The sequence below is a fragment of the Saimiri boliviensis genome, chromosome 2, assembly GCF_048565385.1.
Source record: "Saimiri boliviensis isolate mSaiBol1 chromosome 2, mSaiBol1.pri, whole genome shotgun sequence".
NCBI lineage: Eukaryota > Metazoa > Chordata > Mammalia > Primates > Cebidae > Saimiri > Saimiri boliviensis.
In genome coordinates, this window is record NC_133450.1 from 40,986,804 (window position 1) to 41,012,727 (window position 25,924).

The window sequence follows — 25,924 nt, forward strand, 5'->3', positions numbered from 1 at the left end:
TTAGAATTCTTTTTCACATTAAGCAAAACTTTACAGAGGAGATAAACACTGATTTTTTAAAAATCATTCATTCAATTGTTTACACAGAGATGGAGAAGTCAGAAATCTGACTGCTAGGAAATTCTTACACTTTTGCCGGCATGCCAGGCTTCTGGGTTCCCTTTCCCTAAGCAGCCCTAAGGATCCAGCTTGTGCCATCATTGACCTGAGAGCCAACCCACATCATAAAGGAAAATTATTATTCGTTCTGGGCAAAGCAAAATACATGTGATAAAACACAGACATTAGCCACTCTGATTAGCACCCAATATCAAACTGGCAGAGCTCAAATTTGCCCCCAGATGGGCGCTGTCATCTTTAATCCAGCCTCTGACTTGGAGTTTCAAAACACGGTCTCTGGGCAAGATGGTCACCCTGAGCAATAGAAATGATGAGAAAGGGAAACGAGAGAGGGAGAAAAGCATTTCCTGTGGCAGGGTGGGGGAAGCAAAATGATCAGTGAGGCCAGAGAAAGACCCGCCCATTACAGTGACATTGAAAAGTTCAGGCAGCTGCTTCTTGGTAGCAAAGGGATCTTTTCCAGTAATCCTGTAAGCTCTCAAGTTTCCCTTTTCAGGGAAAACAAAGCTCCCCATATCCCACAATCCTCTACATGCCTAATCCTGTCACCCCCAGCCATCAGCAAAGAGTGCAAGGCAGATTAATCCAAAGTGAATAGCAGCTAACATCCCATAGTGCCAAACCTGTTCTTAGCTGAGACAGACTTTATGGAGAGGGGTCTCTAATCCCCTAAATCTGAGAAGGGACTGTAACCCTCCTAAATTGGCCCTCTAACCCATGGTTGGTCAAACATCCCTGCCTTTTATTAAGAGGGGCCTCTAACCCGATCCCATTCTTTACCGGGGTATTCCACCGCTCACCCAAAGTCATACCATCTGTGCTGCAGTCTGTTTCCTTTGGGCTGGGGTGTTTCTTCAGTATCGTCCTTTCTGTAGTTCACCAGAAATATGTTACAGTACCCCAATACTTACCCAAAGGTAGCTGTTGGGTCAGGGCTTCTGCACTATAGTCCCTTCTGTGGCTGCCAGAAATATGTTAAAGGAAAAAGGCCTAGATCCAGACCCCAAAAAAGGTTCTTGGATCTCACACAAGAAAGAATTCAGGCCAACTTTGCAGTGCAAAGTGAAAGCAAGTTTATTAGGAAAGGAAAGGAATAAAAGAAGGGCTACTGCATAGACAGAGCAGCCCTGAGAGCTGCCGGTTGCCCATTTGTATGGTTATTTCTTGATTATATGCTACACAAGGGGTGGATAATTCATGTCTCCCTTTTTTAGACCTTTCTGATGTTGCCATGGCTTTCGTAAACTATCATAGCACTGATGGAAGCGTAGTAGTGAGGATGACCAGAGGTTACTCTCGTTGCCATCTTGGTTTTGGTAGGATTTAGCTGGCTTCTTTACTGCAACCTGTTTTATTAGCAAGGGCTTTATGACCTGTATCTTATGCCAAACTCCTATCTCATCCTGTGACTTAGAATGCCTTAACTGTATGGGAATGCAGCCTAGAAGGTTTTAACCTCATTTTACCCAGTTCCTATTCAAGATGGAGTTGTTCTGGTTTGCATGCCTCTGGCACCATGGCTCTTCCAAAGACAATCAATTGCTCATTTTAATGAATAGTCTACTTTATTAATATTCTGTTGCAAAAGGGAAAAATAATCAACTCTGAAAACAAACGTCACTTTTAACCTAAATATTGTCTTCTAAAATATAATTTTATTTGTTTTTAACTATGAAATGTTCATTAGGAAACCCACCTGCAATAAATTGGATCTGACATTTAAGGCAGAATACATGGAAACTGAGACCAGTGGGCCAGGTGTGAAAGTCATCTTGAATGATAATTTTCTTCCATCACTTAAAAACAATTTCTGCCTTGTCTAAGACAGTGATTATTATTTCATTTCCAGAATAAATAACAAGCTACTTATATTTTGATGGCAAGAGCATTGTGTAATACACATGCTCTATCTAAGGTTGGGGAAGGAAGGTGCTTGCCAGTGGGGTGATATTGGTTGATCTATTTTAGCATTTAGTTTTAGCTTGTCACTTTGTGGTATCTGGATGTAAATAGATACCATTAATCAAAATAATACATCAATTAGTGTCATATGTTAAGTGAAACAAAAAAGAAAGGTGTACTCATAATGTAATAAAATCCTCTTTTGACATACCAATAAACAGAGAATAATGCAAATATTGGAATATTTCATTTGCAACAGAAATCCTGAGAAACACTATTAAAAGGAAATAATAAGACCATTGCCAAAATGAATAGAAAACAATGAAAGTCCTGCATGGTAAATGGATTGAAACAAAGCAGTCTATTTTTCCATTAAGATATTCAGTGTAATGTTTGTGTATGTGTGTATGTATTTAAATTTTTTTGTTGTTTTTCTAGAGCTAATTTCATTTTCAACTTGGGAGAAATATTAACTTTATTTAGTACTTAAAGTATCTTCAGGTTTGTGCTGAAATATTTTCTTAATTCTGTCTGGAAACCTACCAAACTGCCCAGGTGAACACTTTAGACAGGAGTGGAAAGTAAAAAAAGAAAATTGTTTTTGCAGAGAGTCTAAGCAACAGTAAACTCTGTAGGAAGACAGATGTTTAGTATGGATAAAAAGAGCTAGTATTTCCTCTGCACTTGCTATGTGCCAGGCTAAACTATGCTAAACTAATGCCCTTTTATTTAATTTCTACAATGAGCCTAAGATACAAGCACTGTCATTATCCCTAGGCTTAGAGGAATTAAATAAGGTGCTGCAGGTTACAAATGTTGTAAGGGATAGTTGTGAACCCAGACTTACGTCCTCTTGAACCTGATCTTTTTTGCTGCCCCTATCATACCACTTTTTTCATTGTATTGCAATTATCCCTTTACACACCCACCTCCCACACTTCCTAGTTAGCCCCCCCTGAGGCAAACACAGTGTCTTACTTATCCTTCTATTTCTGAGGATTTAACATAGTGATGTGATACATTATGGAAGCTGAGTAAGTGCCTTTGGAATGACTAATGTATTGTCCAAAGTCAGGAAAGATTTATATATTCAAGAAAACGTTGCCTTATGATGGAAATAACTGATGTGAAAACAAAGTGTCAATTACTTTTAAAGCTGTATTAGGCATTCCTTTCCTCAAATATCACATTTTTCAGAAAGGTGAGTGAGTGAGTGCTGCTGCCTATAGGAATTTGAGGGAGTATGAAAAAAAAAAAAAACCCAGAGATGATTAAATAATGTGAAATATATGTACAGTATTAAGAAAGGTTAAGAGAAGGAATACTGAAAGCATAATTTAATTAATGGTTTTTATATTCATGATGGGCTTGTCTTCTCTACAGGGAAGCAACCCATTTTTCATTGATATCGCTATCAATAGTCAGGGGACATTTTCAAGCCTTAGGAAAATCTTTAAAGCTTAAAATGCAATTAGTAGAGGAAAGAAAACTATTTTATAATAAAAGATTATGCAGTATAAACTTAATGGGGAAAATCAATTTAGCTTCAGCTTTGAGGGATTGAAATCTGATCAAAGAAAACCATTTCTGGTTATAAGGAATAGTTTACAAAGTGGGTTTGAGGAGCATTCTAAATGAGTTTGCACTTACATCTTTAAAATGGGTGGTATTAACTTCCACAATCACATCTTACTCCATGACATTCTGATTAAATGTGACAATAGTGTCTATTTTAATTTGGGTTTGTAATCGCCCTGTCAGAAAGCTGCAGCCAGTAAAAGCTCTCTGCTCCTTGCTGTATAAGCATACCTCCGCCATTTCTTTCCTTTTCTAAAGGATGCCTACACGTTGAATTCTGCTACTGCCTGCAGCAGTCTTCAGAAGTCGAAGACCAGAATGAGCAAGGACTGCCATACAAAATAATGTATTCACCCTGCCAGCACTGACATTTCCAATTGTGGAGCCTTACAGAAGGCTGGTGAATGCCCTTGTCCCTCCCTGGACATGAATTTATTTGTAAAAAAAAATCCTTCACAATGAAGAAAATATATCAAGAGTGGAGTTATGTCTACCAGTGCCAGTATGTCAAGTTGCCAGGGTGCTTTTGTTGATTTTGTTTTCTTGCAGCTGTCTAGCGTGAATCCACTTCCAATGTGAAATTTTGATTTAGTTATAAAAAAATTCTGAAACATCTCCTAGATTAAAATGAATGTTCATGCCCTATTTTACTTGATTCTTTGATGAAATGATATTAACTTTTTTCTGAGACTTTTCATGATCGCCTCAAAAAAGTTTTTTGTTTGTTTGCTTATTTGTTTGTTTTCAAGACACGGTCTCCCTCTGTCACCCAGGCTGGAATACAGTGGCACAACCTTGGCTCACTGCAATCTCTGCCTCCTGGGAAAGGTGATTCTTCCCCCTAAACCTCCTGAGTAGCTGGAACTACAGGTGTGCACCACCATGGCCAGCTAATTTTTTTTTTTTGTCTTTTTAGTAGAGACAGGGTTTCACCATGTTGCCCAGGCTGGTCTCAAACTACTGAGCTCAAGGGATACACCTGCCTTGGCCTCCCAAAGTGCTGGATTACAGGCGGTGAGCAACTGTGCCCGGCCAAGGCTGTGTTCCTTCTAAGGGGAGATCCGTACTCTTCTCCAAGCATTTACTACATGGTTCTGCATTGTCATGTTCCATATGCTCATCAGCCCATTTCAGTGGATTATTACCTCCTTCAGAGCAGAGCTGTGTCTTGTTACCTTTGCCTTCCCAGTATCTAGCAGGGTGTGTAGCAGACATACTTATGGTCAATAAATACTTTTTGGATGCTTTTTTTCTGAAGTGGCCCCTTTCTCTTTCCGTCTCACTTACTAATCTCTCACCTTCTTTAGGTCCTCTCCATTTGTCCCAAGGACATGAGAGCTGATATCTGTGTTCATCTAAACCGGAAGGTTTTTAATGAACATCCTGCTTTTCGATTGGCCAGCGATGGGTGTCTGCGCGCCTTGGCAGTAGAGTTCCAAACCATTCACTGTGCTCCTGGGGACCTCATTTACCACGCTGGAGAAAGTGTGGATGCCCTCTGCTTTGTGGTGTCGGGATCCTTGGAAGTCATCCAGGATGATGAGGTGGTGGCTATTTTAGGTACTGTGAACTTTCCTAACGTAGTAGCAAATGCGTAGTAACAGCTTTAGGTATTTTGCTTCTCAGATTTTTAAAGAGAAATTTCCTTTGTTTGGTAACTTTGGAAATTGAGATGTGAATTTTAATGAAAACTAATAATGCTGTTTCAGCAGAGAACATTAGTATCAGTCACAGCCTAATGAGCTGAGTGGGGGTTTGATTAAACTTTCTTTGGCAACAGAAGGACAGTACCTTCTAGACTAAAGGTGGTTACAGCCTAAGGTGCCTTGTAGCTCTGTGTGAGTAAGTATGAAAATGGCTTGTGGAATGATTATCATGGTAGTGACATAAGGTGTTAGTCTCAGAAGGGTGATAGAACCTCTCTAGCTCAACCCTTTTCTTTAGAGAGGAACCAAGTGAGGCCCAGAAAAGCTTAGTGATTTTCCCAGTTAGTTAGTAAATGAATGGAGGCTAGAATATAGATGATTTTACTCCAAAACTTTCTCTCTCATCACAGTCGACCTAAATAGTCAGCTGAAAGTGCAGAGGAGGTTAGTAAGTCTGACCTTTTATAGTGGAGTGATCACAATATGAGTAAATTAAACTTAGGTTTATAAAGCTGGTTCTGTCCATCTATATTCAAAAGCCATACAAATTATTTGGCTAATAATAAATTCATTTGAAAATTTAGAGAATTTTAGAATTTAGAATTCAGTAGATAGTCCTGCTAACCACAACCACAATAAAAAGGCAGGAACGGTATATATAAGTGAGAAAATAAAAAAAAATGTTGCATATTTGGGGATGGTGTAGGATATATTGCTTGGCAAAAAAAAAAAAATTGCAAAATGACCTTTTAGATCATTTTCTGCTCAAAGATCTGCAGCAGGTTCATGATATCCACAGATATAAAAGGAAGTAATGAAATAAGGTCAGAGGAGACTCACTCCTTGTTTTTTTTTTTAATCAGGTAAAATAAGTTAGAATTGCAGGATGTCGACTTCATTTTGATCACATTTTTCACGGCTTGTGTCTCATGAAAAATGAGCTCAATTTTTAAACTATTGGATTTTCAGCTACTGAGGTCAACCTACCATAGCTTGAATGCCACTTATTCTCAAAAGTAGATTAACTGATAGATTTTAAAAACTACAAAAGCAAAATCCACCACAATAATGAAAAATTGACTTCAAAAAGCACCATTACTTGGAAAATACAGAATTGAGATTGGAAAAGAAATAATCCTTCATAGGAAAACAGGTTCTGTAACAATCGTGAGTTCTAGAAAATGACTCAGGGTGTCAAATGACTGAATACCATGGTTTGTAACCCTTTCGTTAACTGTATATAAACAATAGTGTTATAGTTAGATTTCTTCTAGGAACGATTTTAATTTTTTTCAAGAAGAAAATACAACGCTTTAAAGTCAGCGTTTTGGTTATGTTTAATGCTCATTAGTGCTTGTTCTGCTTCGTTTACTGGAGGATAAAGGAGTTAAATATAACCCTTCATAAAAAGTGTACATTTCACCAGCACAATCCTTTGTGGTGAAATAAGCATATTCACACTGCAACCATTCTTGTTTGCATAGAGAAGAGGGTAAAATACAAGGCCAAAGCAGATTTATTTTATTTTCCTGAATGTCCATGTCAATGGTGGGTGGGAAAAAATTATCAAATATATTACATGAAAATGAGTACCCTCATGATAAATGACCTCAGCTGTAGAGTCATTATCATTTGCTTTGTCCCATTTTCTTCCTTACAACTTCACTTGGGTAACTCTTTTTTAAAAGAAGGCTGGAGAAAGTCCTGGGTACAGTGTGCCTCTGGCCTGAGTCTGCTAAACTGGAACAATTTGCTCAGCAAATGCAGACAAAATGCATTTTCCTTTCATTTTAAAATAAAATGGTAACTTGTTTTGCCCAGTGACACAGTAAAATGAACACGGGACCCCTGGGTATTGGACCCATCTCATCGTATATCTGTCACATTTTATTATTTTGAGTGTGTGCTTTTTGTTCTCACTCCTCAAAAATCTTGGGATTCAGAGACTTTTCACATCTTGTGCTTCATGACTCAAATTATATGGACAACACTCTGGGTACCTTTCTTTCTTTTTCTCTACAGGACTCTGAAAAAGACTAGTTCATTCAAAAGTCCACCAGATCAAGATTTTTTGTTTGTTTGTTTAACATACAAAATGCTTTAATGATGTTTTAAGAAAAGAGGATTGAAACAGTAACTTACCAGCACCGTTTTTTTCTCGATTCTCCTCTTCATTCTCTTTTCCTCTTTCTTCACCTCCTCTTCCTCTTCTTCTTCTCATTTTTGATAGTTTAATTTTGAAATAACTGCATGCTTAATGAAAAGTTACAAAAGTTATCAGGATGTGAACAGATTATATTAATATATTTAATATTTAATATATATAATTAATATAAATATATTTAATCTTTAATATACATCATTCCTTCACATCCTGATATATATGTGTGTATATATTAGTTATGTGTGTGTGTGTGTATGTGTGTGTGTATATATATATATATATATATATATATATACACATATAAAGATATATATGTATGTCTTTAAGTTCTGTTTACACTTGTTAAATTGATTTGGTCTGTATAACTTTAAGTGTTTTTTAAAAATCCTTTTGATTTGTCCTGGCACTGAGAGTGGAAGGCTAATGTACCTTATTATTCATGTGTTTTATCTATGTCTCCTTTCATCTCTTGTGGTTTATGCTATGTAACATTTGCTGCTGTGTTATTTGGTGTACAGATATTTATGATTGTTATGTCTTGATTGTCAACTGTGGCCTTTGGCATTGAAATATGGCAAAAGCTGTCATGTTTAATGCTCTTTGCCTTGCAAGGGTCAGAGAGGAATAAAATCCCTACATTATTCACATCTGAGGATACCCTATAAAAATGGGAACTTGACTAAATTAGTCTGATAGGAGAAATAAGAAGGCCTTGCTATCTCTTACACTGATTCATTTGCCAGTTAAAAGGTAGGGAAGGGAGGTTATTTTAAAATTAATTAGAATCTTTGAATCCAAAATCAAGTGCAGTTTCTTCTTTTTGGATTCTTGCCACTAAACAGTCTCTTGATATGTACATAAGTCTTTGGTGTGTCTAAAGTGCTAAGGAGTTTAATGAATAAGTTCTGAAGCATAACTAATTAATGGAAAGATAAAAAATTTAGTCAACAAATAACCTCCTTTAACACCGGAGGATGGCTTCAAGATGTTTTTCTAAATAGGGCATATGGATATAATTGCAGTTCATGTCTTTTTTCAATTTGAAGTTCTTTCAGTTCCTACACCTCCACCTTTTTTTGACCTTCCCACTTTTTATAAAAAACAAAGAATTCCAAATTAAGTTGATGATGCATACATAATATTTTATATTCTTTAAAGTCTTATTCCCTTTTAGTTTCTACCCTATCATTACTTAATGTGAACAGGTTTATTGGTATGGCTGAAATAGCCAGGTTACTTCTCAGTGTCTTGACAAGTGTATTGTGCCTTTCAGAGGTTATAAAAATGACATTTCCCTGCCAATAATAGACCCTGCTCCTAACACATTTGTTTTGTTGTATTTTCATTTTGTCTTTTCTCATCTGTGTTCCTTGATTGTTAGGATCATATGGTTAGAGTTATTAAACTAAGACAATCTCTAAGTCTTTTAATTAAAAATTCAGGTTCTCAAGAGTGCAATGCTTGTTTATGTATGGTTTGGATGGAGTGTTGAAAATTGTTATGGGGTTGGGAAAAACAGCATAAATGAGGACAGAAATACCATAACTAAATCAATAAGAAAGAGAGTCTTTAGCACTTGAATTAAGATTCTATTTTAAATAGAATCAGTTATTTAAAATCCACTGTAGGCCGGGCATAGTGGCTCATGCCTGTAATCCTAGCACTTTGAGAGGGCGAGGTGGGTGAATCATTTGAGGTCAGGAGTTGGAGATCAGTCTAGCCAACATGGTGAAATGCCATCTCTACTAAAAATACAAAAATTAGCTGGGTTTGGTGTCATAAACCTGTAATCCCAGCCACTTGGGAGGCTGAGGCATAAGAATCAGTTGAACCAAGGAGGCAGAGGTTGCAGGTGAGCTGAGATCATGCCAGCCTGAGCGACAGAGTGAGACTCTGTCTCAGAAAAACAAAGTTCATTGTAAACATAGTATTAAAGAAAATTTATAATTATACTGCTTGAAATTAAAAATCTCCTTATTTTATCATGGAAAGAAAAAATCTGAGATGTGAATGAGTAATATTTTGCTATTTTGAGAATCTATGAAAGTGTGACTTTTAAGCTGTAGTTAGTATTTCTTTCTCTGCACTTGCTATTGGAAGTCAAGCGCTTCACAGTTTAAATCAGTGAAAGGGCTTTTCCCAAGTTCCTGAAAATTATTTTCTTTTGCACCCATGCTTCTATGTTTTTCGATGCTGAACTGTGAAACATGTAGATTTGTTCTACATATTATGATGATGAAATGAGTTAATTCAGATACTTTTATAGAGGGAAAACCAGTTGTTTGCTTTTAAAAAACATGTGTGCTTGTCTTGATTTAAACATTGAAGCAGTGATTATAACATCGTTTATCTATGGTTCAAAATGCTTACTTTTAGAGATCCTCAGCCGGCAGGTTTTGGGATAAGATATAAGTTTTAACAATCGTGGTAGTTTAGATTCAACCTGAAACCCTCTCTATGACCCTTCAAAACTGAGTCTTGTTTGTTCTATGGCATCTTTTATTCCTATTCTTAATATCCCTTACCACAATCAATGCTCTTAAAATTTTCATCCTGGGTGTGAAAGGAAAATACTTTGGACCCCCGAAATCACTAAGGAAAACTCACCTGCCCCTTCCCCCCAACCACCCAGCACCATTCCATTCAAAGTTACTGAGATAGATGCATATCTGATTTGCTTCCTTTGGAAAGGCTAATCAGAAACTCAAAAGAATGCAGGCATTTTTATATCACCTATCTGTGACCTGAAAGCTCCCTCCCTGCTTGGGGTCATCCTGCCTTTGCTTCAAGCTGTCCCCTCTTTCCAGACAAAACCAATGTACTTCTTACATATATTGATTGATGTCTCCCTAAAATATATAAAACCAAGCTGTGCCCCAACTGCATTGGGCACATGTCATCAGGACTTCCTGAGGATGCGTCATGGCATGTCCTCAACCTTGGCAAAATACACTTTGTAAATTGACTGAGACCTGTCTCAGATTTTCTGGGTTCACATGGACCATGACTACCATCTTAGCCAATAGACTTACCTGCTTATAAATCTATCATCAGCTTCAACCTCCACTTCTATGTTGTGCTGCCATCACAGTAATCTTCCTACGAAACAATTTTGTCAGTGTCCTCATTAGTATTTCCAGTACCTTAAGAATAAAATGTAGCTACGAGCATGGCCTATGGGAGCATTTGGGTTCTAGTTTTTGCTCTCCTTTCCAGCCTGATCTGTGTCATTGTCTATCCCTACCCTATTCTCACCATGCTGAATTGCAGGACGTTTCTTGAGGTATACAAAGTTCCCTCTTACTGGCAGGCTTTTGCTTATACCGCTCCTTTATTTAGAATACTTTTTCTCTCCTTTTTAGTGATCTGCAAGAAACAGATCACTAATTTTTCCCTTATTTAGTCTGGGTTAGATGCCTCTATTCTGTGCTTCTACTTGGATGACTGCACAGGGTTCTTAGTATCTCCTATTTTTATCCTTTACCTGTTTATCCTCCCACTGTACAGTGACCACTTGAATTTTTATCTCTCTGTCATCTATGATAGGACCACTTCAATAGGTCCTTAGTAAAGGCTTGTTTGAGTGAGACAGAGTAGCTGGTACAGCTGTTACTTGATATTTACTAGGGATTGGTTTTAGGACACCCTCACAGATACCCTACTCTGAGGATGCTCAAGTACCTTATGTAAAATGGTGTAGTATTTGCATACAACCTATGCACATTTTCCTCTATATTTAAAATCATATGTAGGTTATTTATCATCCCCAACACAATGGCAATGCCATGTACTTAGTTGTTTTATTGGTTGGGGAATAATGACAAGAAAAAAGTCTATGCACATTTAGTACAGATGCAGCCAACTATTTTTTAACCCTAAATATTTTTGATTTGTGGTTCGTTGAATCCATTGATGAGAAATCCATGGGTATGGAGGGCCAACTGTACTTTGCCAACAAACTGTTTTCATAATCGTTTCAGTTCTAAGTACCCAGAAAAATACATTGTGTTCTGTTGGCTCACTTGCCAATTTCCTCTATGTTATATCATGAAATACTGACTGTCCTCTGTTCCTCCTTTGTCTGGAGAGTTATAGTAAAATGCATTTCTCGAAAGCCTATAGCTTTAGTTTAGATCTGTTGTAGGCAGAAGAAACATTTTCCTATTGTTAACTAGGAAATTTGAGCAAAGAGAATGAGGGGGTGGTGGCTATGGTAAGTGTCTCAGACCACACATGCCTCTCTGATAAGCTCTCCTTTCTGGTTCTCCGTCAAGGAACTGCAGTACCAAGAAAGAATCTAACTTACGCCTGGTTGTTGACCATGATAGGAAAACTTTAAATGACATTAACTGAAGGAGATTTAGCTTTAATTCCTAAAGTGACATTGCTTTTATCATCAATTAGAATTAAGGATTCAACAAATCAATTAATTTCATGAATACATAAACATTTAAGAATTAAAAGGGACTTAAAGAAAGAAAAATTGTATTAAATGAGCCCCCCTACTTAAGTAAAATGTAAAGTCAACAGATACATTTTGATTTTAATATTCCTTATCAAACTTTTAAAATATGTTTTTGAAAAATATACTTGGGCCTCTTTGAAAGTCTTATTAAAATTCCAAATACTTATTAATGGAGTGCTCATTATTTTGTATACATTATTATATCAAGTCCTTTAATAACCCTGTGAAGAAAGTAATTATTGTAGTCATCTTACAGATGAAGGAACTGAAACTCTATAATATCGGGTGGTTTACCCTGGGTCACAGCTATTAAGTAATTAGTGGTACAGAATTTGAATCCAAACCTGTCCAACATTATGTCCATGGTTTAAACTATCAAATTACAAAAAAGTGATGCTCTCTTTAACAGGAATTTTGAAATAGAATTTTGAAATCATAGTACAACTATTTGGTTTAATCTTAATGGAAAATAGATTACCTATATTACCTTTACCAATTTGTATCTTTTTACTTAAAAAAAAGATTTCTCTAACAACACTGCAAGAATTAGGTCCCATAACAATGTATGTTACAAAATCCCTTCACCAAATATTACCTACAGTAATTAGTTAAGTATGAATTGGCTAAATCAGCTACTACGTATCTAAAAATATTGTTCCCCTCCAAGTGACTGGTTTATCACAAAGAAGGTGTTTAGGACTGAGGAGAACTAAGCCCGGAGTGTGAATGTTATGAGTTCTTAGAAGACAAGATAAGAATGTTAAATTCCACTCACCTCTTTCATCTGGGTTATGGAAGAGTTCAGAGTCTACTAAGTTGGTAAGTGTGAAAGTGGAAATGAAGCTTGCTAGAATGCTTCAAGATTGCAGGAAAGACCACATGTTTTTCTTTCATGAGGAAGTGGACTTTCCTTCTCTACTTTTTGAGACTGTGCCAGCCTTATGACTCCAGACAGTACCATGATGACCTCTTTGCCATGCCCTTGAGTGTTGACATTATCTAGACAGGGTAGGGACTGCTCAGCTTGCTTTTCTCATTGCTCTTTGGTGGATTCAGGTTCAATACCTTTAGCAAAACTGTAGCTGGGGCTTTGTTCTTTCATAAGAGGCACATGATGTTTGGTTCAATCACTTTAGGTGATGTTATCAGCCATTGATACTCAATGCCTAGATTCATTAAGTCATTGAGAGTTGCAAATGAAGATACTATAATTTTATATTTTTGTTTGTTTACTAGTTGGAATACTTAGAGATGCTTTCTCTCAACTATTTGGTTTTCCAGTGTGCGTTTCACATGGGAAAGGCAGGATAAATGTTTGACTCTTTGCTATATTTACCAATTTTTTGATGATTGATCTCATCCTTTGAAATTGCTCTGAAAATTTCTTTTAAAATGTCTTTATGTACTAATGGATTTAAACAAACTTAATGAGTTTCAGTTCATTAAAATGTTTATCCTTACCAAAGTTTAACTTGTCTTACCTTTGGCCAGTATGAACCACTGTGTCCTTTTGATACTGTAGCTTTTGATAACTTCCTTCCTTTTTATGTAGTTCGATCATATATGCTCATCTTGTACAATCCTGTGCCTTTCATGGAATCAGCCATTAGCCATTTTTCCAAAAAGCTCATTCATTTTAGTGGAAAATAATATTTCAATATTACAATCTAGGCCCTAGAAATGGTTATTGCTATGGTTTTGGTCATTGTTTCTTGGCCATCTTAATGTACAAAATCAGGAAAAAATATTTATGTGTATGTGTGAGTATGTGTTTATATATACAAATAAAATATATCATGAGTTCATACATATATATTCGGTTATAATTTAGTACTATAGGGTTATATTTATCCACTCTTTTTTTTTTTTTTTTTTTTGTTTTTTTTTTTTTTTTTGTTGGAGTCTCACTCTGTTCTCCAGGCTGGAGTGCAGTGGCAAAGTCTTGGCTTACTGCAACCTCTGCCTCTGAGATTCAAGGGATTCTCCTGCCTCACTGCACTCCAGGCTGGGTGACAGAGAGAGAGAGACTGTCTCAAAAAAAAAAAATAGAAGGCTAGGGATGGATGATAGAATTAAAATATTTCATAACTACTCAATTGCTTTATGCCATGCTATATTGCAACATGACAAACCCAGAATAAAAATACTAATACCATCAAAAATACGATTACTGAAAATATATAAAATAATTTTTTACAAATACTTGTCCCATTTTCCTGCCACCCGCCATTCTTTTTAATAGTTATACTATGTTTACATTGTCAGAGCATATAGTCATTACATACTACACTTTCTTTTAACAATTATTTAGTCTATTTCTACATGTAACTGTATAGTTAGTGCTTACTACTAGTCTTTATGTCAGTGTCTGTTTAAATATTTTCATGCCCTGAAGCATATTCACTAAGAAAATCCTTAGAGAATATCCATTGGAATAATATTCCCTGAGTTATATAATATATAGCCCTTTATACTTAAAAATCAATTTTGCTGGATATGAAATTCTTGGATGACATTTCTTTCCTAGACTATCTTAAATATGTTAGCTCTTTACTCAAGACAGCAGGCAGATCATAGAATTTGTGTTTTCTACCATGGTATCTGTTGCGCCTTTTACTCCTCTTTACTTTTGTTGTCAGTGCCTTTAATCATGTTAAAGTGGTGAAGTAAAGTGAAATCATAATTTATAATCTGTGAAATACCCTATTATGATTTGAAACTGATGTTAAATAGTCTTCCAAAAGTACTTCCTTAGTCATTCTTTGTAATGTCATTAGTTCTGTTATTGAAACACTGGCTAGATTATGACTTTCTTTACTTAAAATACTTTTAAGTGGTCTGTCTTTAGAGTAGGTTTAGGCAGACACCACTGTGTGGCATTCAAGGTTCTTGGTTCTCTCTTGAGTTTTGACTTTTGTTTCCTCAAGACTTGGCCTTTTCTTTATGTACTACAGATTTTCCGTAGAATGGATTAATGCTACAATGCTGCCCATGGAATGAGCAGCATTGCAGCATTAATTGTGCTCTTACTATTTATTCTCTGATCCTTAAATACTGCCCTTTTTGTTGAGGGCTCAGATATGATTAAACTTAATCATTACTTTGTGAGGTCTTTCCTAATTTCTATAAATTAAAAACAACATTGTTTTTCTTCTGCACTTGGCTTATCCTGATCTGTATATACTTATTTTATTTTTTTCTATTTTGTAATTTTTTTGGGGTCTCTCTTACTCACAAAGTTAAAGACTTCTTGAGAGCCAGATTTCTATTTCCTGAATCTGCCTATCTCCTCACAGCATAATGCAAATGTTTCAACTTTTGAACAAAAAGTCCAAAAAACTTTTAAAAAAATCTTAAATGGTAGAATTTTATTATATAAATATATGAAATAACATAAGGTAAAGGAAAAACAAAAGACATGTAACAACAATACAAGAAAGAAAGCAAGAAAACCTGTGCTTTGAATCTCACTCCTTTATCCCTGTGATTGATTTTTATTTCTCTGTGCATCCCCTGATCGCTGCCCATAATCATATACATTTCTATCACAGCAACACAGCTTTATTGAGGTATAGTTGATACACAGATATCTACATATATTTAATGCACACAATTTGATGAATTTGTGTATATACAAACACTTTTAATATCATTACCATAATCAAGGTAATAGATACACCCCCAAACTCACATAGCTTCTGTCCTTTTTTTCATGGTAAGAACACTTAATGTGAGATCTACCCACTTAACAAATTTTGAAGTTCACAGTACTGTGTTGTTAAGTATAGGCTCTATATATACAGTAGATATCCAAAACTTAATTCATGTAGGATAACTGAAACTGTATACCCATTGAACAAAAATTGTCCCTTTTCCCTATCTTCCAAGCCCTGACAGCCACTATTATATTCTGTTTGTGTGAATGTGACTATTACAGACATTTTATATGAGTGGAATCATGAAGTATTTGTCCTCCGTGACTGGCTTATTTCCTTTAGCATAATGCTCTCCAGGTTTACGTATATTGTAGCAAATGACAGAATTTTCTTCTTTTCAAAGGCTGAATAGTATTCCATTGTATGTGTATACCACATTTTCTTTTTCCATTCATCTGTTGGTATATGCTGGGATTGTTTCCATGTCTACCTATTTTGACTAAAGCTACAATAAGCATGAGAGTACAGATATCTCTTTGAGATTTTGATTTCAATAATTTTGGATACATACTCAGAAGTGAAATTATTGCATCATAGGTTAGAATTAGGGTTGAGTCAGGATGTCAGATTCATTGATTGAATGAGGTAGAAAGGACAGATTTCTCCCACTTCAGAGATGTAAGACTTAGTTATAACATGAACAATATCATAGGCTTCAACTCTAAATGTTTTCTTAGAAAAAGAAAACAGAAGAGCTTCAAGATGTAATTGATTTACAACTTGGTCTTTTGCTTGGATTTCTTTTTTGTAATATCCCATTACCTTTCTTGATTTAGGCACATACTTGGATTTTTATATGCAGTCAATTTGCTCCTAACACTAATAGTGCCAAACTCAGGATTATCAGCATGTTTGTTGTCATTTCTTCTACCTCCTTAAAGGTAGCTTCTACTATTTTCAGGATACCTTCTCTTTACTTCTGCTTAATAAGAGCTATTTGGCTCATTCTATGTGTGTGTAAAAAAAACCCTGCAAACTAAATCAATTATTTTCTTTTTAATATATAAGAATTATTATTTACTTCTCTGAAAATGTCTCCAAGCTTGTATCCATTATAATTTATTAATATTATTATACTTTAAGTTCTGGGGCACATGTGCAAATCGTACAGTATTGTTATATAGATATACACATGCCATGGTGGTTTGCTGCATCCATCCCTGTATTTCTCCTAATGCTATCCCTCCCCAATCTCTCCACCCCCTTCTATCTCTCCCTTAGCCTCTCCACCCCCAACAGGCCCCAGTGTGCAATGGTCCCCTCTCTGTGTCCATGTGTTCTCATTGTTCAATACCATGCAGGAGTGAGAACATGGGGTGCTTGGTTTTCCGTTCTTGTGTCAGTTTGCTGAGAATGCTGGTTTCCAGCTTCATCCTTGTCCCTGTAAAGGACATGAACTCATCCCTTTTTAATGGCTGCATAGTATTCCATGGTGTACATGTGCTGCATTTTCTTTATCCAGTCTATCATTGATGGGCATTTGGGTTGGTTCCAAGTCTTTGCTATTGTAAACAGTGCTGCGATGAAATAGAAATACCATTTGACCCAGAAATCTCATTACTGGGTATATACTCAAAGGATTGTAAATCATTCTAATATAAATACACATGCACACAGATGTCCATGATAATTTTTAACATAATGACTTCAGATATCAATCACTGAAGATCGGCAGGCATCATTTCTAAATGTTTTAAAAGATTTTATTCTAATATACCTATATAATTTCTTCATTTTAATTGTTAAAATGTACATACTACCCAAAGCAATATACATATTCGAAGCAATTGCTATCAAAATTCCAATGACATTTTTAAAGAAATAGAGAAAACAGTTCTCAAATTCATATGAAACTGTAAAAAAAAAAACAAAAAACCCAAATAGACAAAAAAACAATACTGAGAAAGAAGAACAAATTTGGAGGCATCACACTTTCTGATTTAAAGTTATATTACAAAGTTATAGTAATTATAACAGTATGGTACTGGCATAAAAAAGAAACATGGAGCAGTAGAACAGAATAGAGAGCCCAGAAATAAATTCAAACATATATGGTCAACTAATTTGCAACAAGGTACTAAGATGCCAAAATGGGAAATTAATAGTTTTTTCAATTTATGGTGCAGGGAAAACTGGACTTTCACATGCAAAAAGATAAAAATAGAGCCTTATTTTCCACCTATGCAAAAAAATCACCTAAAAATGGATAAAACACCTAACTATGAGACCTGAACACATAAAACATGTAGATGAGAACATACAGAAAAAAACTCCTTGACATTGGTTTTGGCAATGACTTTTTGGATATAATACCAAAAACTTGGGCTACAAAAGCAAAAATAAGTAAATAGGATTGCATCACACTAAAAGGTTTTTGTACAGCATGGGAAACAATCAACAAAATGAAAATGCAGCCTACAGACTGGGAAATGTATGTGCAAACCACATACATGTAAGAACTCTTGTAACTCCCTAGCAGAAACCTATTAAAAAGTGAGCAAGAGACCTGAACAGAAATTTATCCAAGTAAAACATAAAAATAATCATCAGGTATATGAAAAGGTGCCCAAATCACTAATCATCAGGTTAATGCAAATTGAAGCCACTATGAGATATTACCTCACACCTGTTAGAAAGGCTGTTATCAAAAAGCCAAGGTATAATAAATATTGGTGAGGATATGTAGAAAAGAAAACCCTAGTAAACTGTTGGTGAGAATGTAGCTTGGTGCAGCCGTTATGGAAAACAATATTGAGGTTTATAAAAAAAATTAACAATAAAGCTACTGTATGAACCAGTAATCCCTCTTCTGGGTAAATATTCAAAGGTAATAAATTAGTCACCTCCTAGAGCTATCTGTACTCCTATGTTTGTTACAGTATTATTCACAATAGCTGAGATATGGAAACAACCCACGCACCCATTGATGGATGAATTGATAAAGAAAATGTAGTATGTATATACAATGGAATATTATTCAACCTTAAAAAAGAAAGAGATCCTGCCATTTACCACAACACAGATGGACCTTGAGGACATTATGCTTAGAGAAATAAGCCAGACACATAAAAAATACATTGCGTGATCTCACTTATATGTAGAATCTTTTTAAAAAGTCAAATATACAAAGATTGAGAATAAAACTGGTGGGGAGGTGGAGTAGGATGGGAGGAAATGAGCACATGTAAGTCTAAGGATAGAAAGTAGCACATATGTAGGATGAACATTGTTAGAGATCTAATGTATATATGATGACTATGGCTAATAATACTGTACTGGCATATCTCAGAGATTTTGTGGGTTTGGTACCAGACCACAATAATAAAGCAATGTTGCAATAGAGTCACACAATTTTTTAGTTTCCTAGTGCATATAAAAGTGCATAGTGAGTCTGTTACATAGGCAATATGTATTTGCAACACTATATTGAGTCTGTTACATATGCAATAACATTATGTCTACAAAAGCAATGCATATACCTTAATTTAAAAATACTTTATTGTTAAAATATGCTAATGAGCATCTGAGCCTTCAGCAAGTTGTAGTCTTTTTTCTGGTGGACAGTCTTGCCTTGATGTTGATGGATGCAGACTGACAAGGGTGGTGATTGCTGAAGGATGGAATAGAGGTGGCAATTTCTTAAATGAAGAAAACATGAAATTTGTTGTGTCAGTTGACTCTTCCTTTCAAAAAATATCTGTAGCATGTGGTGCTGACTGATAGCATTTTAACCACAGTAGAACTTCTTTCAAAATTGGAGTCAGTCCTCTCAAACTCTCGCCACTGCCTGATCAACTGAGTTTATGTGCTGTTATAAATCCTTTGTGGTCATTTCAATAAGATTCACAGGATCTTCACTAGGAGTAGATTCTTTCTCAAGAAACCACTTTCTTTGCTCATCCATTAGAAGCAACTTCTCATCTGTTGGTTTTATAGTGAGATTGCAGCAAGCCATCCACATTTTCGAGCTCCACTTCTAATTCTAGTTGTCTTGCTATTTCTACATCTGCAGTTACTTCCTCTACTTAAGTCTGAAGTTCTCAAAAGTCATCCATGAGGGTTGGAATCAACTTCTTCCAAACTCCTGTTAATGTTAATATTTTGACTTTCTCACAACTCACATGAATCACAAGTGTTTGGAATGACATCTAGAATTCTGAATGTTCTCCAGAAGATTTCCCATTTAGATCCATTAGATAAATCAGTATCTGTGGCTGCTATAATCTTACAAAATATAGTTCTTGAATAATAAGACTTGAAAGTCAAAATTACTACTTGATACATGGGCCACGGAATGGGTGTTGTATTAGCAGGCATGAAAACAACATTCATCTTGTACGTCTTCATTAGAGCAGTTGGGTGACCAGATGCATTGTCAATGAGCAGTAATATTTTCAAATGAATCTTTTTTTCTGAGCAGTTGGTCTCAACAGTAGGCTTAAAATATTCAGTAAAGCATGCTATAAACAGATGCACTGTCATCTAGGCTTTGTTCTTCCATTTATAGAGCAAAGGCAGAGAAGATTTAGCATAATTCTTAAGATTCTAGGACTTTTGGAATAATCAAGGAGTCCTGGCTTCAACTTAAAGTCACCAGCTGCACTAGGACCTAGCGAGAGAGTTAGCCTATCCTTTAAAGTTTTGAAGCCAGTTATTGACTTCTCTCTAGCTATGAAAGTCCCAGATGGCATCTTCTTTTAATAGAAGGCTTTTTCATCTACATTAAAAATCTGTTGTCTAGTCTAGTCACCTTCATCAGTTATTTTAGCAGATCTGGATAACTTGCTGCAGCTTCTACATCAGTACTTGCTGTTTCAGCTTGCATTTTTATGTCATGGAGATGGCTCCTTTTCTTAAACGTTATAAACCAACCTCTGTTAGCTTCAAACTTTTCTTCTGCAGCTTCCTCTCCTCTCTTAGCCTTTACAGAACTGGAGATAGTTAGGGCTTCCCTCTGGATTTGGCTTTGGCTTAAGGGAATGTTGTGGCTGGTTTGGTCTTCTATCTAGACTACTAAAACTTTCTCCTTATCAGCAGTAAGTCTGTTTCATCTCCTTAGCATTCATGTGTTCGCTGGAGTAGGTCTTGTAACTTCCTTCAATAACCTTTCCTGTGCATTCACAACTTTCACAACTTGGCTAGCTGTTTGGTGCAAGAGGCCTAGCTTTTAGCCTATTTTGGCTTTTGGCATACTTTCCTCAGCAAGCTTAATTATTTCTATATTTTGACTTGAAGTGAGAGATATGTGACTCTTTCTTTCGCTTGAACACTTCGAAGCCATTTTAGGGATACTAGTTCACCTAATTTCAATATTATTGTGTCTCAGAAAACAGGGAGCCCAAGGAGAGAAAGAAGGAGTTGGGGAATGACAGTTGAGTGGAGTAGTTAAAACACACACAGTATTTATTGATAATTTTGCCATCTTATATGGGTGTGGTTTGTAGTGGCACCAAACAATTACAAAAATAACATGAAAGATTACTGGTCACAGATTTCCATAACAGATATAATAACAATACAAAAATTAGAATTACTGTGAGAATTACCAAAATGAGACACAAAATGATCACATGCTGTTGGAAATATGGCGCTGTTAGACTTGTTCAACACTGAGTTGCCACAAACCTTCAATTTGTAAAAAAACAATATCTGCCAAGCACAGTAAGGTAAAGCACAATAAAATGAGGGTTATGCCTGTCTTGTAATACAAATTTTTGTTAAATAGGTAGATGTTTGCTGCTTTTATTTCACATACAATAAAAAATATGTGAGATAATAGACATGTTAATTTACTTCACTATAGTAACCATTTTACTATCTTTATGTGTTCTGTAAGGTTACATGTTAAATCTCAAGCATACATAGTAAAACTTACTAAAATAATAAAAAGCAAATACATAAATTAGGTTCATTGTATAGAAAAATCTTCAAATATAGCCACTTTCATACCCCGTTACTCACAGAAAACTAAGTAAAATTCAAATGATATTTGGTTTGGGACCTGTTGGATATATTAGTTAGCAGTTTTCACTGATGAATAACTGTGGTAATTTTTATGCATTTATTTATTTACTTTTTGAGGTGGAGCTTTGCTCTGTGACCCAGGCTGGAGTGCAGTGGTGTGATCTTGACTCCACATCCCCGGTTCAAGTGATTCTCCAGCCTCAGCCTCCCAAGTAGCTGGGATTACAGGTGCCCACCACCATACCTGCCTAATTTTTGTATTTTTAGTAGAGATGGGGTTTCACCACGTTGGCCAGGCTGGTCTCAAACTCCTGACCTCGTCATCTACCTGCCTCAGCCTCCCTAAGTGCTGGGTTACAGGCATGAGCCTGCCCAACTCTAGTAATTTTTATGCATTTATTTTATTCATGTCATTAACTCACCAAATAATGTGTCTCACATTTGAAAAAATAAATCTGGCCTAAAATGAGCTCCTTAGAGGACCATAATCCCCAAGCATACCACAGTCTGTATTACTCCTTTAATTATGTTGTAACTCTGTCTCTGTTTTGTCTTAAATTTTCCAGTTTCCTACTATATGAGTCTTTAACACTAATTTCTATTTTACAATCCTTTTTCCTGTAGGTTAGCAATGAAATACTTCATAAGACTTGATGCAAAGAACTGAGAAAATATAAATAGACCAAACAACAACTTTCATGTTTAGCACAAGCTTTTCTACTAATTTTAGTACTTTGAGGGGAGGTTAGTTATCTCTAGCTCTAAAATGTTTATAGCAGAGACTATTTGTACCCAGCAGGAGCTGACCTAAAAACCATCATCAAATGTTCTGTAGTCAAGAAAATGAACAAGAGTTCCGAGCCCTGAAAGTGTGCAAAATCTTTTGTGCCATAAAGAAAAGATTTATTGTTTCTTCATTAGCTATTCCATGCATATTAGATGCGTGCATGTTAGATATTCCATGCATAATCCCACATTTTCACAGCCTATGATTTCTGAGATCACTTACTATAAATGTGCATAATATGCTTGAAGAAGGACATTAAGCAACTTTACTTTGGCTGGGACATTAATTTTTTTAAAAAGATGACCATTGTCCCAGAAATGCGGTAAAAGTTTGTTGTGAATTGATTGCCTAATAGGTGACATAGAAAGCCAAAAAAGTAAACACACTTTGAAACTGTTGATTAGATTAATATCCAGTTAACCTATTGCACATCCTAATGAAAATACTACAAAATGAAACACAGTGTTGCTTATTATGTAAAGTGAATTCTGATGTTGGGAGCAGAATTATATACTTTTGTTAACTGTGCTATGTTTTTCTAAACTTTTTGGGAGAGGAGCAATAAATTAATTTTATCATAAATTCATATTCTAGTTTATATGCTATTCATACTATATCATAGACTTTATATTTCCCCATGATATCAAAAAGATAATAATTTAAGTAAAGTAATAATTTAAATTTTAAAATTTTAGGTAGAAATTATGTAAGAGTGTTTAATTTCTTCAGTTAAGCTAAATAAAATATATAACAGATATTTGAATCCTCTGTGATTAAAAATGGCCTACATTGGTAAAAAGAAACTACCTTTATATTTTGAATATCTTTTACCTATTGACAATGCACTTAATAATCAATGAATATTTGTTTACAATCTACAAATCTATGTATATATCTTATGAATTCAGTTTTATTAAGAAGTGTAAAGAAAGACATCTGTGAAAATGGCTTGCTATTTTTTAACATAGAATAATTTGGAAATCATAAAGTAGGAAGAAGAAAAACCATAAGCACACTACTTAAATCCTGTTGCTATTATTATTCAAATGCATTTTCTTTTGGTTTTGTATCCCTTTAGACTTTTAGCTCAATTTATATCAATTGATAAATTAATATAACATAGTATATACTATATGATATGGTTTGGCTGTGTCTCCATCCAAATCTTACCTTGAATTGTAATAATCCCTACATGTCAAGGACAGAGTCAGGTGGAGATTATTGAATCATGGGAGCAGATTCCTCATATTGTTCTCATGGTAGTGAATAAGTCTCATGAGATCTGATAGTTTTATAAATGGCAGTTCACCTGCACAAGTTCTCTTGCCTGCCACCATGTAAGACATGACTTTGCTCCTTATTTGCCTTCAGCCATGATTGTGAGGTCTCCCCAGCCATGTAGAACTGTGAGTCAGTTAAACCTCTTGTCTTTATAAATTACCCAGTCTCAGGTATATCTTTATTAGCAGTGTGAGAACAGACTAATAAACTATATATAATAACATATAATTATAAAATTCATTATACTTTGGTTCTATCAAGATAATTTTCTTAAGAAAAAAAGATAAAGTAGATTTATTAATTGACTATTCTTTTAGTATTGGCACCTCAGTTTCATTTTTATATATTTTGTTTTGGCTGTAACCATATTCATATTATTATTCTTTATATAATTATTTCTTATTTAACATTATAAATTAAGATTTTTTTGCATATTATCTCAAAAGTTGTTTTAATTCTTTGGGAACTGATATTTTCTGCATAGTTTTACAATTGCCATACTTATTGGGCATATAGGTTTTTTAAAATCTGGGGTTATCATTAACAACACTATAATGAATATTATATGTGGTAGTTATAATCTTTTGATTCCCAGAAGTGAAAATGCTGAGTCAAAAGCATTGATTATTATTAAGTGTGCCATATATGAAAACCAAATAGCTGAAAAGTAATGAACATTCAAAAATGGGTAAGGGGTTATAACTGACAATTTGAGAAAATGTTGCAGAAATAAATCATAGAGAAATGTAACCATTTTTGTAATCTGTTGAAGGAAAAATCCAGAATAGAAAGAGTAAGAATAAAAGTAAAAAGGAATAAGAGTAAAGAGAAATAAGGTAAAAGCAGCCCTTTAAAAGTTTAGCTTTTTTTTGGGTACCATCAGGAACTGTGGTAATATAGCAGTTGTTGATATCTTCTATTTACAAAGTATTACACATAAATTATAAGACAAAATAAAAACCATACATTGTTCCGTAATGCAGAGAGGATCTAGCATTTTGATGTTTTTACTTCTGTAGTTTGTGCGCATATATGTATGCATGTTTGGGAGTAGGGAGATGGGGTACATAAAATGAGATTATACTGTATGTATGGTTTTATATGCTGCTTTAACTATTTTATATACCTGGATATCATCTCCATGTCACTTTGTAAAATTTGATACCTTGTGCTTGCATAATATTTTATAATTTATTTATTTGTTGACTTTATTTCCAATTTTTGTCGATTATAAATTTAACTTCAGTGAGCATTTTTGTAAATAAATTTGGCCCTTCTTGTTATGCAATTAGAATAAATGCCTGTAATTGGGATTGCTAGTTTGAGGAAAATACCGTGTATAGACATCTGAAAATCATCTCTATAAAAGGAGGTAGAGTTTCTATAGCTAAAGTCTCCCTTTGGTTATTGTGATACTGTATTACCCTAGAGACACTCTTTGGCTACCAGATCTCTAATCTCTCTTCCTTGGGCAAATGAATGGCTATTAGAGAGTTGATTTGCTCATCCATGTCACAAACTAAAAGGAATTTTTGGAAGGTCCAGAAACAAATGAATTGTTTAAGAGTAATTAAATATTTATTATAGCTATTTTATGCTAATTACATGAACATGTGGCGGTTTTAATCACCTGTCAGTCATGTACGTATTTTCTCTTTGTAACCTGAAGTGCCTCTTAAGCTTGAAACCAAGCCCCATGTTTCTCTCAGGGCTTCCCAACTACTTAGGTGAGCAAAGAATCTAAGAATCTGTAATCTCTCTCCCTCAACCTCTCTGTCTCTGTCTTGTCACTGTCTTTGTCTCCATTTCATTTCTGTGGTTACACGTTTTCTTTTCTCTCTGGTTGTCTGGCTGACCTGAAGGGTTAAACAAGGTCTTTCTTCTTCTTCTTCTTCTTCTTTTTTTTTTTCCTGTTGGTTCTGATGTTAATCTGCATGATGGCAGCAGATGGTTGCTCACCTCTGTGGTTTGAGTGCAGAAAGAATAAATCATTAACGGAGTGCCTGTAGGAAGATGTTTCCCTCCTGGATATATTCCCCCTGTCTTTTTCACTTTAAAACTTTTCCTTTTACACAGAAGTTGAACAAAGAGTGCAGTTGACTACACTTCAGAAACCAGGGGCTTTTATGGAACTGCCTCAGCAGAAAGGCCTTTTGGGACTTTAACCTTAGACTCTTTCTCATTTTTATTGGGCAACTAAGTACTTGAGTTCAAATGATAAATGGTTGGAGTTCAGGCCACCAGTGGGTAGTGCTCTGAAGTGAATAGGTGATTCCTGTGCAATTTCTAGAATTTTAAAAG

General features: G+C 35.3%; 1 protein-coding gene across 1 annotated transcript in view; it reads left to right on the forward strand.

The window, feature by feature from the left end:
* The window catches only part of KCNH5 (potassium voltage-gated channel subfamily H member 5), a 398,615-nt gene that overhangs the window by 285,931 nt on the left and 86,760 nt on the right, over window positions 1-25,924 (forward strand). Inside the window, exon 9 of the mRNA XM_003924415.2 lies at window positions 4,908-5,160. Within this exon, the coding sequence (XP_003924464.1) occupies window positions 4,908-5,160 (253 nt within the window). The remainder of the gene's footprint in view (window positions 1-4,907; window positions 5,161-25,924) is intronic.